Source organism: Meleagris gallopavo, chromosome 3 (genome assembly GCF_000146605.3).
Source record: "Meleagris gallopavo isolate NT-WF06-2002-E0010 breed Aviagen turkey brand Nicholas breeding stock chromosome 3, Turkey_5.1, whole genome shotgun sequence".
Classification (NCBI taxonomy): domain Eukaryota; kingdom Metazoa; phylum Chordata; class Aves; order Galliformes; family Phasianidae; genus Meleagris; species Meleagris gallopavo.
In genome coordinates, this window is record NC_015013.2 from 30,014,499 (window position 1) to 30,034,751 (window position 20,253).

The window sequence follows — 20,253 nt, forward strand, 5'->3', positions numbered from 1 at the left end:
AATTCCTCTACCTCAATGTTCACAGCAGTATTTTCACAGATGTTTAGAGAAACAGGAAGCATCTAAAAGAGTTTATTCTATGTTAAGATGTGACCAGTGCGCAAAATGCTTGCACCTGACAGCTAACAAGCTTCAAAGACAGAATTTGCATTAAGATAAGAGAGGGACTTGGAAATAATTTTGTCAGAGGACAAAGCCCGGCTGAGTTGCTGGCTGTGTAACTAAGAGGCGAAGCTTTGCCTCGGCTTAGGAAAAGCAGTGTTTAAAATTGCTTCACTGTGAGCATAAAGCCCATCCAGTTCAACCCTTGCTGTCGCCTGATTGCCCCAGCAGCTCAGCTGCCCAGGGCCCCATCCAGCCTGGCCTTTAGCGCTCCAGTTAGCGCCTCACTGCCCTCAGTGTAAAGAATTACCCCCTGCCATCTGTCCCACCTCTCAAGCAGTATGTCTGGATTACTTCTTCTAGAAAGATTTTGTCAGCCAACATCAAAAAAAAGGGCTGGAGAAAAAAAGTGCCTTTTTTATATTTCATCCCATACATGATTCTTCTCAGTCATATTTCACGGACCATAATAGTAGCGTAGCTACAAAGTATGCACGGCCTGTTAGGTTGCTTATTTTTTTCACACGAGCCATTAAGTCAGGGAAACGTGTATGCATTTTCCTGCAGATCTTCTCTCCAGACAATTGAAAGCCATTGTGCACATGCCAAGGCGCAGACAGAAGCCTTTCCATATTCTGAACGATGCTCATGTAACTCTTGTTTTCTCCCTGTGGCATTTACATAGTTTATTTTCCTTTTCTGGCACTCTTATCCCCAGGAGAGGCTGTACGAACCACAGTGATTAATGTAGCTAACAAACTGCACTGCAGCCATGAAGAATTACTGCCTGGCATGATTGTATTTGACAACTTTTTTCAAGGTCTATTAGCAATAAGAATCTGGATTTCCAGCATGGAAAAGAGTGCTCTGTGTCTGTATGCATGTATAAAATCCTTTGCACTTAACAATCTTCTCCAGCACTTCAACCTCTAAAACTGTTTTCTGAAGTTCACATCAAACTTAAGCCCATAGGTAGCTTCCAGTATTATGAGACAACCCACGATCTCTTACCCAAACTGATTTTTGATAAACAGTTTTTTCAGTTCTTCTCACAAGAGATTTCAGTGGAGAAAGGAGTGTAATTTCTCATTCAAGTCAGCATATGCATCCACTGACTTCAGCAGCTCAGATCAATCCCATAAGGAGAAGAAAAAAAATGAGGCTCTGAGAGTGCCTAACGTAAGAAATGGGACAAGAAACAGCTCGTTGATCTTCTTGCATTCAATGTTGCTGACTAGTTCTGGAGTGAGCCAGTTTGAATAGAAACGAAATGGAAAATGGGGACTTTGCATTTTTTGAGTTAGAAACATTGATCACCTGATCACATTCTTCTTCGGTACCTCATTTAATCTGTGCAGTCCAGAAGCTTTACATAGTCCATAGTTAACTGCTGAGTAATGTACTTTTTCTGGATAAGGAAACCTGTGACACAAGGAAACAGTAATTCTAGCCTGCTGAGCTCTTCAGAATACAGCCTGTCAACAGGCACTTAATGCTCTATTTTATAAATTATCCAATTTTTAAGTGGATCAATCAGTCAGAGACTAGGTCATCAATGAATTTTAAATACGCTTTCTGAATGTATTAAGTACCGAGTAGCCAGTCATTGTGGGCCTTTAATTAATTAACTAGTTAGTTTATCTCTAATGCCACATGAAAACATCCTTCATTCAGCTGTCTGGTAAGTACACACTCTTAATACACACCACGTGCAGCACAAGTTTGGACGTAGTAGTTGGTACTCTTTTGACTGTTTCCTAAGTAACCTCTTTGATATTTTTAACAGCCTCATACAGCCTCATTTCAGCCTTTCAGGTGCCAAATATATCATTCTTTAGCTCAGCATGCTATGGTTTCTATTTTAAACAAACTGACATTGGGAAAATAGTGAATTATATCCCTAGTTAATTAGCACACTGCAGGTAGGAGGATCCCTACCAAGAGGTCTCTTAACTACCAGCAATGTCAGCTTAGGATCTGAGGACTCTGCTGAAGTACTCTGAAGTACATTGTATGCTTTTGAGTGTTACATTAACTGGTAACTTCTGCATGGCCTACCTCAAAATACACTTAATACACTTAATGCTGCCCCTTTTGAGTTTCCTCATATCTGTGATTCCATCACTGTGAAATAAAACAAAAATGTTTTCTTTCAGTGTGACTTCTGCAAGTTGCATTAGCTTGCTTTTCTTTCGTAAACCGTATGTCACAAGTAGCTATCAGCATAGTGCTGATGCTGAAAGACATGCTGATATGATAAAACTGTAGATTTCAAAGAATCACCCAAAATGTGCTGTATTTTTAATAAAACAATCTTGGTTGAGAAATCAGCTAGTTTGAGTAACTGTGTGTGTACTATATAAGAATGCACAAGGATCACACAGCATACAGATGTTTTAAACCCAGTTTTGATGATGTTTCTCTGACACATAGTCTAGAATATGAGTTTCTACTTTCTCTAAGATACACTTTTAAGGCATTAGCAAATAATGTTCTTTGGAGTTGGTATGACTTACCGGCCCAAAGGTATTGAGTCATGTTTGCTTTGGAAGAACATTGCCCATAGAGCTTGTTGGTCATGTCTACGGAAGGAGACACAAGCTTTTTGGATACAATGCCTGTATTTACCAAATGTAAAATTAAAAATGAGTTTACAGGAAACCATGATTGCAGATTGATTACATCATTTCTATTAGCCTTGCACAATTATTCCTCCCATGCAGTTGTGCCACTGAAAAATACCTCAGTCTTTTTAATGAGCAGCAAATGATTTTTAGTGTTGAGGATTATTATGTATATTAAAATGTTAACCTCAGGTGTGAAAACCAGTGCTGTTTTTTGACTTACGTAGCACCATTCACTTTGATGTCTTTGCCCAATGATTTCCAATAGCTTCTGTGTTGGTTCAGCTCCACTGCTGACAGAAGTAACAGAAGCTCTTGGGCAGACTTGTCTCTAGGTCTCTTGTCCTTTTAATTACTACTACTTAACCTGGGGGAGAATGAGTATCTTTGATACTGATCTAAAAAATGCCACTAATTCCTCTACCTCAATGTTCACAGCAGTATTTTCACAGATGTTTAGAGAAACGGGAAGCATCTAAAAGAGTTTATTCTATGTTAAGATGTGACCAGTGTGCAAAATGCTTGCACCTGACAGCTAACAAGCTTCAAAGACAGAATTTGCATTAAGATAAGAGAGGGACTTGGAAATAATTTTGTCAGAGGACAAAGAGAGAAAATGCGCTAAATGTGGCAAATGCCACATTTGCTTACATGTTTGTGAAACAACTTCACACACGAGTGATGAAGTACAATAAATGCCTGACTTGGAGAATGATATCGAAGTTTGTCTCACATTTTGAACGGATGTAAGCTGCTTCGTAAACTACAGAAATACACTGAGAATGCTCCTGCTTCCTCTCTCTCCAGCTCTGTAGCAAGTTTTGGTACAATTTAGAAAATAACGATTGAACTTCCTCCTCTGCAAGACTTGAGTGGTATTTCTGAATTACTTACATGATTAAATACATTGATTTTATCCCTGCAAATATTGCAGCACTGCTACTGGAAACCATTTTACGTAACTGTTTCTCATATGTATATTTCATCTTCCCTTTTTCTCATTCTGTGCTCCAAAACAAGAGCTCTACAACAATGTTAGAAAATACAAAAGTCAGAATGGTGTAAGGTTCTCTTAAATAAGTTCCGCTAATGCACAACCTTAAAATGAAAGGAACGATTCTAAGATAAGCTTAGAACTCCGTTTTTTATGTAAAATGTAACTGAATGATGGTCGTTGTCACCTGAAGATCACCTGATGAGGAGCTGCACTCTCAACAGGACTTAGCTATGTACATATTAGCATGACTGTGGTTATGTATTCAGAAGCTAACAACAGAGAGCTTACCCGGGGATATAAATAGCGTGGAATTGGACTCCAAACCATCAGTAAATTTAATCAGTTCTCCTGTTCTGCTGTTTTACCAAGCCTATCACTGTAAGTAGGAAGCCATCAAATCAATTTAAAAATAACTTTGTTTTAAAGAGTCCATTTGATCTGGCTCTAATTTCCTGAAAAATGAGGTTAGGGTAGGATGAGTTTAACCACAGAATCACAGAGTGTGACTACAACCACTGCACCGAACTGCTGCTTTCACTGTGCTTCGGGACAAGAACCTTCTGCAGTATGGCACAATGTAATAATGATTTTCTGATTTGACAGGAAAAATGAATTGCTTATGAATACAGACCTTGTTTACAGGCCTAACCAGTGTTACACTAACCTTACTTTCATAATACCGTCCCTGATGAGACTTTCTGTAAGAGAAAAGCATCATTTTCTTTTGTAGCTGGAAATTTAAAAAACAAATTGTGTTTTTCTCCAACGTCTTTGCCCAGAGACAGCAAGACCCTGATACAACACAGTAGTAGGGAGGTATAAAGTACATGTGCACGTGCCAGTTTATGAAAAAGCTGTCTTTTCATTATGCTGTGAAGTTTTTTGTTTTGTTTTGTTTTTTCCTGCTTAAACATTTCTCAGCCCTTAAGGTTATGACAGTAACTGAAAAAACATGAATTTAACCGATGAACTGGACCCAATCTGAAGCTACTGCTTGCTTCCAACAAAGACATAATCTGCTCCCAGGGGATGTCAACTCAAACCTAATTAAATTGATTTAAATGGATAAAGAATGCTTTAAACTGGATACAGAGTAGCTATCATGATACACTGCAGCCAATTGCTAGGTACTGATAAGAATTCCTGAGGTGAGCTGTTCAGGTTGAGCCACTTGCACTCCTGTTCACATTCCTACCCAAGAGTCTTGGCTCTTACAGAATGAACTCATCCAGCTGAAACTGTACTGCCTCGTCCTAACAAGAGTTTGAGCAGCAGTGGGCAGGTTATGATAGCTGTACTATGGGCAGGTATCGTAACGCAACATCACACTGCACATCAACAGACCACAAAGCATGGAAAATCCCCGGAAATGGCAGATCTCTGAATGAAGCAGATAGGGTCATCACTTAGATGGATCCCTTTTAAACACGTGTGACCAAAAAGATGATAGTAGTCTGTGTGATAAAGCAGACTGTGAAAAGCTGAAATATAAAGCATCTCTTCTAGGAGGTTTTTTGTACTCTTATAAAGAACAGCTCGTTTTCAGGCTGTCCACTAATGAGAGCCAGGATTCTCCTGAGGTACTGGTTTCTGTCAGTTGCACATCTGAAGTCAAACCTATTAAAAAGGCAGAATCCCTGCAGTCCCACTGCAGGAAAAACAGTAATTAAAAACAATTAGCGTATTTTGTAGGGAAGTGTGTCTAAAGTGTTGTGTGTTTTAAGTTTAGCTTCATTTTAAGAAAAAGAGGGGATTGATTTATGTAACAATCTGGAAGACTGTCAAAGATGAGAGCTGAGCACTGACTTTGCTTGACATTTGTCACATACTGAAAGGTTTAGAAGATCTGTAATTGTAGCAGCATGTGAATTTCCAAACCAGTCTATGCCAGTCTCTGAGAACTACCAGTCCCCCTACCAAATGGGATTAGATTTGAGCAGCAGAGTTTTTTTGTAGAAGGGTAAAAGCATATGTGTGTTGACTAGTACTATGGGCATCAGTATGCTGGTGTCATGTTATTTACCCATCTCCCTTTATCCTGGCAAGAGAACTTAGTTTTTCCTTTAGCCAGAAGATAGCGGAGAGTCTTACTGTGATTGCATTCAGTGTCAGGATTCATAATAAACATACAGGAAGGTTAAAAGAAATAATAAATATGGTTCATTGCTTCTATTGCAAGGAGATAAAACAGAATGGATTTTTTTTTTTTAAAGAGAAAGAACAATCTATAAAATGTTTTACACATGTACTTTAGCATGACATTTTGTCTGAGAGGCAATGCTCCTGAAAGGCAATGTGAGGGGCCCGTTAGCACATTAAAAGGTTCAGGTTAACCAAAGAAAACTTAGAATAACTTAACTAAGTAGTGCAGGATAGAATAGCTGTCAGTTCTTTTTTCATGTTTTTGTGAAGTGTAATGCTTATGTTAGATAATATTTCAGTTCTTTCTTTAGCAGTGCATTGGCAATGCAGTTATATAAACAGCAATGCAGCTATATAAATGTATTAATTTTTTATTAGAAAGGCTAATAGAGATACTAATTTGGTAGCATGGCAGTCTTTTGTACACATTTTTAAGCATTCCAAGAACACAGAATTGAGACATCGGTTGTTTATTTTGGCTTAGAGCTGTAGAAAGCCATAAAAATTGTGACACTGCATTGCAAAATATACCTTGCCCTCACAGCAGCATTCATATCCATCAACAGCATGTCTTGTCTCCCTGGGAAGCACACCTACAATTTTGGGAGGCACAGTTAACCACTCTAGTAATTTATCTTGATATAAAGGAGAGAGGCTCAGTCTCCTACTGTCTCCTTCACATCTCTCTATCCCTTACAGCCTTGCCAGCTTCATACCAGGCCTGCGCAGCCCTCAGCAGTACTTAGCAGACCTTCCCCTCTCCTAGAAGATGCTCTGTGCCTCTGCTGCCTTGGTGAGCTGGGCTGGTTCACAGGGGATCTGTTAGGCAGGAACTAACGTAGGGAAGAAGTTGGACCATGCAGGAAAAAAAAACAACAATAACACTTTTCCATTACAAGTGAGCTGTTGCCTAAGCTTGGAGATACTTCACTGCAGGTTTCACTAGTTTACCTTAACAAACCGAGAGGAAACTGCAGCAGTTCAAGATCTGACTCATTAGCAGATCCCGTGCCCTTGCCTATGGAGGGGCAGGGAGGGCAAAGATTCAGCTGCCTTACTGATTGCTTGTCAGCCCCTTAGAGGTGATTCTGTGCCACCAAAATATGCTAGAGGGAAATGCTAGGGCTGGGTCCTGATGCTGCTTCTCCCTGAAGATTTAGGCAACTCTTGCTACTTGGATTCAGAACCATGAATATCTGCCTTTTCGAAGGCCAATATTAATTCCTTTCTTTCAAAAGCAGAACAGAAGTCACACTTAGGGCACTGATACTTGCTTTTTTTCTGTGAGGTGTCCTTCCAGCTGCTCGCTGGATCCCCCACGTGAAGTTAGTTCCGTTCCTGCCTCTGCCCCAGAGGACTCAGAACCCCTTTTTCCACACACACACCCTAACCACCAGGCTTGGAGCCAGTCTGGTGCAGTGGGAGAGGCATGGAAATGTTTCCTCCTCTGCAGCTGAGGATGGATATTCTGTTTGTTCCAAAGAGAATGACTGCATAGTCTGGTATTGAGGACAGTTGTCAGAATGGCCTCTTTTATGTATTTTTTTTTCTGCTTATGTATTTCATGATGATTTAAAAAAAGCTAGGTAGACATGCCATCTAATAACAAGTATTTATGTTGTAATAAAAATATATGATTGTTATTCCAAAAAATTAATTTGAAATGGATAAGAAGGAAATCGTTTTATGAGTGATATGTAATTAAACTGTAGCACAGACTTACTTAGCACAGACCTTACCATGTTGGTAAGGGTGCTGTGTGCTATATCACTACAGCCTTATTTGCTGCTTCCACAGATTTACGCATTTCCAAAGTAGTAGAAGAGTGAGAAGAAGAAGGTGAGACATCTGTAATAGTTTCTGTGTAAGTTTGAGAAGGTTTACAATTATGGATATCATCAGCTAAGTGGAATAGGTTGTAAAATCAAGCAAGCGTCCAAGCATGCAACGATTCAGCAACTTCCAAATCTAATTACAGACTGAAAACAATTGCTTAGAGTGTAGTTAGATAGTCAGTTAGACCATCTTTGGAATAAAGGTCAGTGGCATCCCAGGAACATGGGATGTTAATCAGGGAAGGGAGAGAGTGTTAGGAAAATACTTGTCATTTTGAGAAAGAAGGGAGTTAAAACCCTGCAGAAAACTGTATGGAAGTTATGTGCCCTAAAAAATCTTTCTTTGGAGTTGTTATAGAGTCCATCCAGAAGCTTGCCTTAATTTTCCAGATAAACAGATGTATTTAATAAAAGATAGCCCCTCTGCCTAGAAACTTTATGCCCTGAAACCATCAAGACTACAGTGAAATACTGCTGAAATAGAACATGCAGAAATTAGGGCAGTAATTAACGTGAGTTATATGACTGCTCATGACCAAAAGAGCTTTTTGTTAATAAAAACAGTATTTTCTATTTCATAGCATATTGATTTTTTACTAGAGACATGGAAGGCAGCCCAGAGAGCTGTTATACTATCACTGTACTTGGAGGTGCTCATGCCGCCTGGCCCAGGTTCATTTCTGACCCTGGCTAGAGAAGGAGGTGGGTTGACCACCTCCCAAGGTCCCCTTCAGCCTCATCGTGCTGTGATTCAGTGAGCACCTCCTTTCAGACGCCTGGTTTATTTGATAAAGATGGGTCCATGCTCTCCCTGGACGTGCAGTCCTACAGTCCTTTAATAGCTCGCTCTGGGTACTGCAGTTATACTGCAACCTTCCCCATGGTGTCTTAATGAAGCCCCAGACTCAAAGACTGTGTTTTATTATTATTATTCCCCTTCGCTGTAACAATACTTAACGTTTTGCTAGAATTGCTTTTCTCTCTGAGGAACAGCACAATGTTCTTACAGATATGTTAGCTCTAAAAGTCAAGAAACCAAAACAGGAAAAAGCCATTACACCTTCACATGCTCGCAGCACATTCAGGCCCCTCAGCCCTGGTCTGAGGTTGTCAGCAGGGAGAGTCCTTATTCCTTAAGATAATCACCTTTGTTTACTTAGTCTAGAACTAGCAGTGTTCATTTGAGTCTCAAATGAGCATCCTTCAATATTCTCTATCGGTCAGAAGTTTTCCTTTACTTTTTGCTACGTCCAATTTGTAGCAGCCAGAATTGTTTTTTGTTGCAGCCACATAAATGTCCTTTTATCCTCCTTTCTATCTGTCCAAAAGGTATTTTTTTGATTTGCTAGATCACTGATTTTGGAAAACTTCTCAAAAAACCCTGTTAAACCCATCAAAATATTAAACACTGTGTTTCTCTCTCACCCGTGATAACGGATGTGATACCAAACTTCACTAATTATAATGTAGTGGGAAAGTCAAGTCTTGTAACAGTTCTGTTTTGCTTTAAATCCAACAAAATAGGCAGTCAGGGTACAAGTTTATATGCAAAACACTAAACCGTCTGGCCCTTTCCAGGATGTACCATGGTTCCTCATCTTCACTATATGACAATAAGGTGAATTGTATTGCCACAAAATTACACAACTGAGTAAACAACCACTGGCTTGTACAAATATTTCTGCAGAAATGTTTAGAAATTTGCTCTCAAATTAGCATTGCTTTCTCCTTCCTTTTCCTTGAGTAGTCTCAGAATAGTGTGCAATGGATACCTGTATCACCTTATTTTCATCGGAGTTAAAATCACCTATATGTTGTCTGTTTTGGTACAGTCATCACTATTTTTGTCATTATCCAGTTAAATGTATGTATTCATAGGATAATGCATCTATAGTTTTGCTTAAGTTTGGGAAACTGCTATTGAAAGCAGGACTGCTTGGTGTTGAGGCTGTTAGATCTTTGGAGCATGTGACACAGTTACTGCTCTCTAATATCATGTACCTCTGGTAACTTTTTGAAGTTTATAGAAAAAAAAACATTTTTACTCTAAATTGCTTTAGAAGTGAATTATTTCATATGCCACTGTACCTTTATGGTCAGACTAGATGATCTTAATGGTCTTTTCTGACCTTAATGATTGCATGATTCTACCTAACATTTGCCTTTCTGACATCATGTGTCGGTATGAGTCTCAAATACCTAAACATAAATGAAAAACATCTCATGCAAGTAACTTGAGACTGAAGTCTTTGCAGTAAGATTAGTGAGATTTCCTCATGCATTGTGGCAGCAGGAAGTATAGTTAGCAGAAACGTAACAGAAATAAAATGAGAATTTATAGTTAGCAGAAAGGTAATAGAAATAAGAATTTTTGTATGTTTCAAGTGACAATTAAGACAGATACAAAGAGGGCCTAAAAGTTGCAAAAAACAGGAAAAAAAAGTTTTGTTCGATCTACACTAAAATTTTAGCTCCAAAGCTGCTTCAGCATGCCATTCAGCTCACAATTTTGTCTAAGTTACATTTTTCTTAATAATCATAGAATCAAATCATAGAATCATAGAATGGCCTGGGTTGCAAAGGACCACAATGATCATCTAGCTTCAACCCCCCTGCTACGTGCAGGGTCGCCAACCACCAGACCAGGCTGCCCAGAGCCACATCCAGCCTGGCCTTGAATGCCTCCAGGGATGGGGCATCCACAACCTCCTTGGGCAACCTGTTCCAGTGCGTCACCACCCTCTATGTGAAAAACTTCCTCCTAATATCCAACCTAAACCTCCCCTGTCTCAATTTAAAACCATTCCCCCTTGTCCTATCATTATCCACCCTCATAAACAGCCATTTCCCCTCCTGTTTATACGCTCCTTTCAAGTATAAAAAATAAAGAAATAAAGAAAACTAATAAAGAAAACTGTCAGACATTATAAACAAGGAATAGTTTGAATCCACAAAGTGAAATCCGAAAGTGAGAGTTCCTTTGCAATTATTTAAGCCAAAGGGAGCTTTGTGGCAAATGCAAATTAAGCCACACTTTTCTGGGATAGTGTGCAGCTATTCACAGTTGTGTCCCAATTACATTTTATTTGAGGCTTTTCCCCATAGAAAATAGTAATATTCTTTTTACCTTAAAATATCTGTGAGTTACAAAACTTTGTCCAAGTTTGGAAGTTTTAAAATGGAAAAATATGTTTGGCATCTGAAATCTCTTGAGGAGAAATCAAAGCTTTTGTTGAAGACTGTTAGTCAATGGTTGAAAGTTCAGTAATGTTGAAGAGTTTTCCTGGATATTTTTTTTGTAAGTGAGCAGCACCAGTAAAAGGCAGCTCTCGTGTCACAAAATTGCTAGGCCTTTTTCTTCTAGTTTTCCAAGCAATGTTTGAGAGGTAGGAATGTAATTAAAATCTTACCCTCCCTTTGGCTGCATTTTTAATTCTGCATTCAATCCCTCACACAATGTAATAGAGCTTTGCTTCGGGCTGTTTTATACCTCTATCAAAGTGACTAAAGTAATTAGTATTTTATACATTTTGGTAAGTATTTTGTCACTGGAAGCACCAGTGCAGGTGAATGATAATGGTTTGAAGCTCAGGTAGTGACGGGACCCTAAATGGGAATGTCGCCTTTTAATCAAGAGCACTTGGAGTCTATGGTATTGAAATGCCCTACAGAGAACATAGAAAAGCCATCCATCACCTTCTGACAGTCCAATCTTTTAGCACATGAGTAAAATTTTATTCAGCCTTTCTAAGGCAGTTGGAACATAAGATGTTTTAACTCATCTCCAAACAGCGGTGTGGAAGCATAATGGGAAGATTGCTTTCTGGACGGTGTGTATGTCTTTATTTAGCATCTTCATTGATTTAGCGTGCAGCTGAAACTTCTTCCATGTCCCACTCCCACACCCCCAGTCTCCTTTTCATACACCAAACAAGGTGTATGAAAGGGTGGATTATTTCTGCATTTTAGCTGTATGTTTGGAATTAATTTGCATCGTTTGCTAGCTCTTGATGTTCAGTGCAAATACTCAGCAGGTTAGAAGGGAAGAAGTGCTGCCTTCCAGTGGGCAGGTTTTGTGGCACACACAGATAAGGTGCTGGACAGGGACCTGGGGGTCATGTGGTCGTATACACTTGGAATTGAAAACTATTACTATTATAACCATTCAGAAATCTCCTTTAAAGTATGCTAATTTAAACAAAAATGGTTTTGTTGTCAGGCCTTTATGATTTTCCTTTTGATTTCTAGTGGTAGAAACCTGCACCAGGAGCCTTGTCTTTTCCATTAGGAAGAGTTGGCATCAATGAAACTCGCTGACTTCGGTGGATTTTCTCCCAAACTACACTGTGTGTGTGACTGAACACAGTGCCCACTCTACTAGCCAGCTGAAATCAAGAACATTGACCTGCACTGTAGTTCTCTTGTGTTTAGTAAATTGAGTTTCTCAGTATCCTACAGTACTGGGAACAAAATCTGCTGTGAATACACAAGATTTTTTCCTTTCTGGCATTCAAAGAGTTCCGAGCTGAAATCTTTTTTGTCCTGCCCCAAAATAAGCAGATGAAATCGTTTCATCATTTTGAAGGGAGAATGTTCCTAAAACACTACCATGCACCACAGAAAAGGCAAGGGAAATTCTATCAGGCTTCATTTCAGTGTTCCATTAGGTGCAGTGTTAGCTGGGATTCTGTTAAATAGCTGACATTCAAAATCTTCTCCCAGTTTTGGAAAGTCTGCTTCTATCACTGCTGCTGTGATCTGGTGACGTCTGTGCCCTTTTCCTGCATGGCATTATCACTCACTGTAATTGGTTGCTAGGGAAAATACAGGTATTATCTATTTCTTATAGAAATTACCATTTTCTTCCCTGGCTGCATGCCACATTTTCATCAGGATGTCACAGAACTTAACCAAAGCTTCAAGTTCAGTCAGTTTTTCTACAAGTTGAATATTGCTGCTTTAAAAGTAACCTATTACCAAATAATAATAATAATAAATAGACAAATAGTAGTATTGAGGCAGAGTTAACGCAACTGTGTCAATGAAACAAAGAATCTCTTTGCAGTATTATGATTATGAAAATGAGCTGCCAAAAGTAACCAAGTAAAAATCATTTTAACAATTTCTTGAGCTTCACATACAAATGTTGGAGATTCCTCAGCAACCCAAAGTAGGTGCTTGGGGCACTATTATCAGCGAGTTTGAGTGCTTCATTTAGAACCAGACTGCTCTTATCACTTATTTTTCAGTAGTGACCTACAGCCCCCTAGACATCACTGTAAGACAGCGCCAGAGAATTAGAAATGCTGAACACAGAGAAAATGGATTTCAACGTAAAACCAAAGCATAAAACTACAGAGACAACTTCAATTGCTCAACTCAGTATACTGTTAAAACTAACTAAAGAATGATTTGCAGAAAACAGATAATCAGCATTTACCATACTGGTTTTCCTTCCTTCAACTAGAAACTCCCTTTCTGGTTCTTACAGAATTTATTTATGCACTTAAGTTTTGTTCGCCAACACGTTGTACAGTTTACTTTCTATTTTAAAATTCTATTTTTAAATTTTGCTGTGTGAAACTGTGACATCTAGCAAAAATAGCTAGATCATAGATCATACTGTACCTTCAGTAATGTGCAAATCTCATTTCTTTCTAAGGCATGACATGCATGGTATACACTGATAGGATGCCAGAAATACACAAGTTGAGGTCTTCAAAATTTGGTTCTCTTGTTTCATAACTTATATGTTTCTTATATAGTCTGTTATACAGTTCTCATCTTTGGGGAAAAAAAAAGAAAAAGATTCAGATGAGCACTTTCATAATAAGCTCATTCTACCTAATATTCAAACCCATCAGAGACACCCATCCCAAATCCCATGGTGCTGATTCCACCTGGAAATAGCCAAAACAAAGAATTCGGCGTCCATGGTCTACAAATTCTGCTTGTGCTCTCCCTAACTAAAACCAGACAGATGGAGCAAGCTTTGGAAATCATGTGAAAACCAATACATCTGCGGTAGGGAATTTGGAACAGAATATATTGAAAAAAAATTAACAGATCTACCGAAATCTAAGATTGAAACTAGCATGCAAATAGACAGCCTCCCAGTGTGAGTTTTCTCCCAGTACAGACAGCATATGCAGTAGGATCCAAGCTAGACTCATTCCTGGGGTTTGGCTTTACTCAAAAGAAATCAATGCTAAGGTAGCAAAATCTTAGCTCAGGTCTGTTCTCCAGACAAACTTGTAGGACTTGAGTGTTTGCCACAAGTCTTTCCTTTCTAGACCCTTTGCTGTCTCATAGCCACATGAAGCCCTAAGCCTCAGTGAGTGGCCATCATCCAGTCCTCATCTGTAATGGAAGGGAGAGAGAAATGAGAGAAATGCATCCCACTCAACTGGCATGCACTGAAAAATTGATAGATAGTCTTAGGAAAAGAATGGCAAAACAGAAGGAACACTTTCCACTATTGCTCCACTCTATCCCAGAAGGGTAACATCTATTAATAGTGAAATATGCTGCCAACCTGTCATGCTGTGGTTGTGGTTAAAATTCAGCTAAAGCACATAAACACAATTTTATGGGAGGAATAAAACTGTACAAGTGGTCCCATAAGAAGTCTTTGACCTGCTGCCTACCACCTTTCAAAGCGTGCAATTCCAGTTGAGGTTACTCCGTGCCTGGCTAATGAGGACGCTCTAAAGAGGAGGCAGAGGAGGACAGAGGGAGGTGACAGAATCATGGAATTGCTCAGGTTGGAAAAGATCTTCAAGATGATCAAATCCAACCACAACCTAACCATACTACTGTAACTCTAACAACCCTCCTCTAAATCATGTTCCTGAGCACCACATCCAAACGGTTTTTAAACACATCCAGGTGACTCAACCACCTCCCTGGGGAGCCTATTCCAGAGCTTAACAACCCTTTCTGTAAAGAAGTTTTTTTCTTGATATCCAATGGGACTTGGGAAGAGGTGGCAGCACAGATGATCACGGAGGTTAACAGTCAGGGGAAGGGTTGGTGAGAAGGGATAAATGACTGAATGTGGTGACTGATGGCATTTTTTATTGTTAATTTGGAGTAAACTAATGTAAGCGTCTTCAGCTGTACTATAATCACACCTTCACTTTTTTTTTCAGTTAAAAAGAAAGTTTAAAACCGCTATGAAGAGTTTCAGCCCATGGTTATGCTTTCTTTCCAGCCTCACTGCAAAGCATTTGGGATTATTATAGGGCAGAGGGTAGCTGGCCGGGTAGTGAAAATGTGCTGAAGAACAGCTGTGAATTTCACAGGAAGGGGAAGTTCCCCCGCACGTGACTGAGGGTTACAGCACACATTGAGCAGTACGTGTTCCCCACAGACATGCACTTCCTCATTGCACTGATGAGACTGCAATCCCTTGATAGGATACAAAGGGAATCTGAATTCATTCCTGTTTTTTTCCCTAACGTATGATAGTGAAGAATGAATGGTATCTTACAAACAAAATGACCAGGTAAACAAGCACAGCTGAGAGAGTTTTGCTCAACTTATGTTAAAAGATAAAGATTACATTTACTTTGCAGTAATTGTTCACTGAGGAATCTTCTTTCAGGCTCTAAATAATGTATTGTATTTGTCAGCATATTATTTACTTTCACGAAGGATGGGTTTTGCAGTACAAAGATCTGCACTGGTAGATCTGCACTGGTTAAAATTCACTTGGCATTGTAAAAGCTTTAAAAAGAAACCACACCGAAAATCTGAAACAATAAATTATGTTTCTTAAACTTTACATCCCAACATTTTACAACAGGCTGGACAACAATTTGTAGGTTGTTCAGACACTTGCAGTTCGGGGCTGAAAACCTGCAGAAAGTATCAGCTGGGAAGCTGCAGGCTGCACTGGAGCTCTGTGCAGCAGTACGTTGTTCTGGAAGCAGTGCTCCTGTTGAACTCTTTAATTCTCTTCCAGAAAGAAAAGCACATTTGCTGAGTATCAATCCTCCATAATGCTACTGCTATAAATCAGAGCCTTCACGCAAGCAATGCTGACTGAGTGAACTGGCATGCCTCTACAGTATGTCTTTTATCTCAGTTCCCTGCGTTTTAACTGGGATCACAGTACTCAATCTGATTTTTTTCCAGTCCGTACAAGGCTCCCAAATTGTGCTATCAATTGCAGACTGCTTTGCAGTCCTGCACACCAGCCTGCCACTTTACCTAGGAGAGGAACTGGAGAGGGAACCACTGCTTTCCAGTTGTCTAGGAGAGATCCCAAAGCTACTGCTCTGCTTCTGCCCTAGTGGGATCAGGGGATGACGTGGATGCTCATAGGGCCCAGGAAGGCAGCACCTGCTGCTCCAGAACCTGCTGCCTCTGCCACTGTGCACAGGCAAAACCCACAACCTCAGCGTCAGTTATCCTGACTCTTGGTGGCACTAATACCTGAAATCCCTCAGGAGGTGGTCTGGAAAAGAAACGACATGTCAAATTTACATTTGTGAGTTGTTCTGCCAGGAACAGTTCCTTGCTTTCCTGCCCAGCATGCCAGCAAGATTAGCACTGAACCCACAGAGAACAACCCAGTGAGGATGCAAGTGTAATATGTACACAGAAATTAAGCACCGAGTGTACAAGGATGCTTCCTGCCCCTTACTATTTGTCCATTTCTGTTTACTCTGTCTCAAAATGCTAGATATTGTTATGAGACATTGTTCAAATGCTGCTTGAAACCTGTTTCATTAACAGTGGAATATTTAGGAATAGATCATTGAAGGGGCAAAAGTAATGAAGTAATTAATCAGAAACTGCAGGATTGGGTTTAAGACAGACCAAATGATATCAAATTAAAGGCAAAAAGGCTTTGAAGAGCAACTGTGAGTGCTCTAGTTACAGAATTTGTACTGCTGATTAAAAGTATCAGAGGTAATTTATTCATCAGAAATAATCTTGTATATCAAGCCTTGTCTTTCTCAAGATTAACGGTAAAGTAACATTCACTGCTGAAATCCAAAGTGCTGGAAGGGTGCATTTGCAAGAACACAGAAGTCTGGCAACACGTTGTATAAAGTCACTCTATTCAGGATTGCTTAAGACAGTATTTTCTCTGCTCATTCACATCACACACAGTTTCTAAACATCCGTTTGCATTTCTTTTGTTTCTGTGACAGTCATTGCCTTTTGATATTGCCCTCAGCAAGGGAAGAATCAGATTTTAGCTATAGGCTTCAGTGTTCCTTCACTGCTGTTACTATGACAGTATCCCTGTAGCGTGTGCTTACAGAGTCCAACTGTGGTTTTGAAAACAGATCATCCCTATTCATATATTTTATTTTAATAAGATGTTAGAAACATGACCATTTTACCTGACAGCTTCTTTTCTTTGAATATGTAAGAGCTCTCTTTGCTGTATTACAGTATGTTGAGTAACTAATGTATTTCCCCAAACTAGAGTTCGGCTCGTATAGTTCCTAATCCTGTAATTACTTATGCATGTAGTTATGAATACAAACACTTCCTTTGTAATCACATGGAGAAGGACATGCTTAATTTATAAAGAAGTTTATAAACATGAGGGAAATCAACTTTTTACACAGGTAGATAGTGATAGGACAAGGGGGAATGGTTTTAAACTAAAGGAGGGGAGATTTAGATTAGATGTCAAGGGGAAGTTTTTTGACTGAGAGAGCAATAGTGCCCCGTCCCTGGAGGTGTTTAAGGCCAGGTTGGATGGGGCCCTGGGCAGTCTGATCTAGCACTTGATGTAGCAGCTGGGAACCCTGCCTGTGGTGGGGGGGTTGGAACTTGATGATCGTTGAGGTCCCTTCCAAGCCAAGCCATTCTGTGACTTTATGCTGGCTCAAGGACCTTGCTATGTAGTCCCAAATTCTAGGGATACTCCCATATTCACTAGTAATAATGATCCTTTTTTTCTCCTACTTAAGAGCGTGTATTAACACAGAAAGTTTTGCAGTGTAGATTTTCATGGAAAAACTTTTTTTGTTTTAAGTATTATCTATCTAAAGGTAGAGAAACATTTTAAACATCCATTCAATAAATCTTGATTTAGCTTTTAGTGAAGCTTTTTGTTCGTCAAGAAAAAAGAAAGTATGAAATTGTATTGGTTGAACTACTGACTCCGTGGCAGAATTCTCACTGGCTTCAATACAGATCAGGATTTCACTAGCACATCTAAGTACGTAGAGTGAGCACGTTCTGGTTAGCGTAGACTTGTAGGGTGCTCATAAAAGAACAACACAGAATCAGCCATGTAGAAATATCAGAAATCAGTTGGACTGTCACACAACTTTCTTAGCTTTCCAATCACACACATTCTCCCACTGCTCTTCCTGCTGAATAAATAAGCCATAGAGAATAGCCTAGAGAACACATACCAGTATCCATGTAGCTTTTGGGAGGTTTGCTTATAAAAATAATACATATAATAAAATCTTTTTCTTTTCCCTTCAATCCTTGTTCAAGCATGACCAAAGTCAAGGATGCAGTATAAACTGATTCCTCAGTTATTCTTTAGAACCTTGAAAAGAGACAACTCTTTATAAATGTTATAATCTTTGTTACCATCAGTGCTTTAATACCAAACACTCTGATACATCCAGCACACGCTTAGGCTATTTCTGGTTTCGCATTCTGTCTTGCACTTCATAGAGATGGCTTTCATTAATACTGAAATCAAACCAATGCTGTTTTTAGTCAGTAGCCTTCAGCCACTCTATTCCTTTTCTCCCCTTTTTATGTCATTGTAAACTACTCGACAAACGCTGCGTCATACTTCCCCACTGCTGTCATTGCCATGCAGCATCTTTAAAAGATTCAAAAGAAACAGAAAGGCTGAACAGCAACAGGTTGGTAATAAAGCAGATGTGCAGTCTTTGGTTGAACTTGCTTGCAGTAACAAGCAGTAAGCCTGAGTTCTTTTTTCAGAGTGCAGGTGGAGAGGTCATCAATGAAAATAAATTTCTGAACACAGACTCCAGCACAGGATCAGTGGAAACAGCCGTTAAGCCGTTACCATTTAAAGATCCAAACTTCATTGTAAGTATACGAACAGTCTGAAATTCTAAACTCTTCAAATAAAACCCTGCCTAGGTTTCTGTTTAACCACATTGCTAATGTAAATATTAAGAAAGTCAGCTTTACAGCCAAATAAAAGATGGGCAGTTCTTTAGTAACTCACCTCAAGTCCACGCCACGTTATGGTCTGAAGTACACATCATATTAGAACATGAGAGTGGCACTCTTTCAGAGGGGAACTACTGTATTAAATTCTGGAACAGAACTTGCTAGATCAAGGTAGGTGCAGAAGCCTTATAGTGCAGTATCTCACAAACTAGCAGAACTAGAAGGCACTATTTATACCACTGTGCATGTACAAATCCCACCTCCTAACCCGGGAAAGCTGCAAAATAATTGAACTAAAACTCAGCCACATAGTCATTAGCGACTGGCATTTTGCTCCTCTCCTATTCCCTGAAACTGTGACAGACCTGTGGTGTCTGCGCCTGCAGTAATTGCTAGATTTAGAAGCAAATGTTGTGTGCTCCCCAGAAGCCTCGTCTTCCGGCGTTCAGAAGTCGTGTGAACCCTGACAGCTGATGAAATACAGCCTGCTAAAACAATGTGAGATTGAAATTGGGGGAGAAGTTGAAGGAAGGCTAGAGCTAGTCATGCTATCACTGCTGGGTTTGTTTTTAATATCTTGTTCTGCCAGGGCCAACTCATTGGCACAATGTACTAATGCTTTCTAGGCAAGCAAACTTCTCAGACTGCTGGTCTTAAGCCAGTACTTAGGAAGTAGGATTTTATCCCAGATTTAATTTTGTATGAATAAGAGGCAATATCCCTCAGCATAAAACCTGAGTAATCAGCTTCACACTGCTCACTAAGCAAGGGTTTGGCAGGGGGTGTAAAATTCATCTCTGACTTGAAAGTTGCTATGTGCCTGCTTTACAGACTTCTGTCACAAGAAGAGCAGTCAAAGAAACAACTGCGTTCTTGATTCATGCTAATTCTCCAGTGAGCACTAGCATCTTGGGAAACTGGGTTTAGTGGAAAAGCTCCATATGTACCCAGGGGCACTCCACATAGCTTCCCTATAGGATTTAAATTGCCTTAAGGCAGGCTGAGCCTTCAATTCTTAGAGGGACATCCCCATTTCCAAGAAGGCAATACAGAAGTTTGCATGCTTGAAATTGTAATGAATGTACGGGGCCTTTAACAACAGCTTCAGCACTGATAGACAGTTATAATAAAAATGTCATCATCCTGAATACAGTCAATAATTTGAGAAGAAATGTACTGAGGTTTAACTGGCTCTTTGTCTGTATGAACTGTAACAACAATTTGGATTACTTTCTTCCAGCCCAGCTTACCTTAAACAAAAGAAAATGAGTCAAATATCATGCATCTCTTAATGTGTTTGCTTTTTATTGGCCTCACCCATATCTCTAAACAGGTGTTACATAGAAACACGATAGAGATTACTCTGTAAGCATTGAACTTCTGGTTAACTGTTCAGAGGACAACGCCTCCTTTTTCT

General features: G+C 39.6%; 1 protein-coding gene across 1 annotated transcript in view; it reads left to right on the forward strand.

Annotated features, from left to right (window-relative positions):
- The window catches only part of INO80C (INO80 complex subunit C), a gene marked incomplete at its 5' end in the record, with an annotated part of 32,723 nt that overhangs the window by 605 nt on the left and 11,865 nt on the right, over positions 1-20,253 (forward strand). The window contains one exon of the mRNA XM_019614303.2: positions 18,639-18,749. Within this exon, the coding sequence (XP_019469848.1) occupies positions 18,639-18,749 (111 nt within the window). The remainder of the gene's footprint in view (positions 1-18,638; positions 18,750-20,253) is intronic.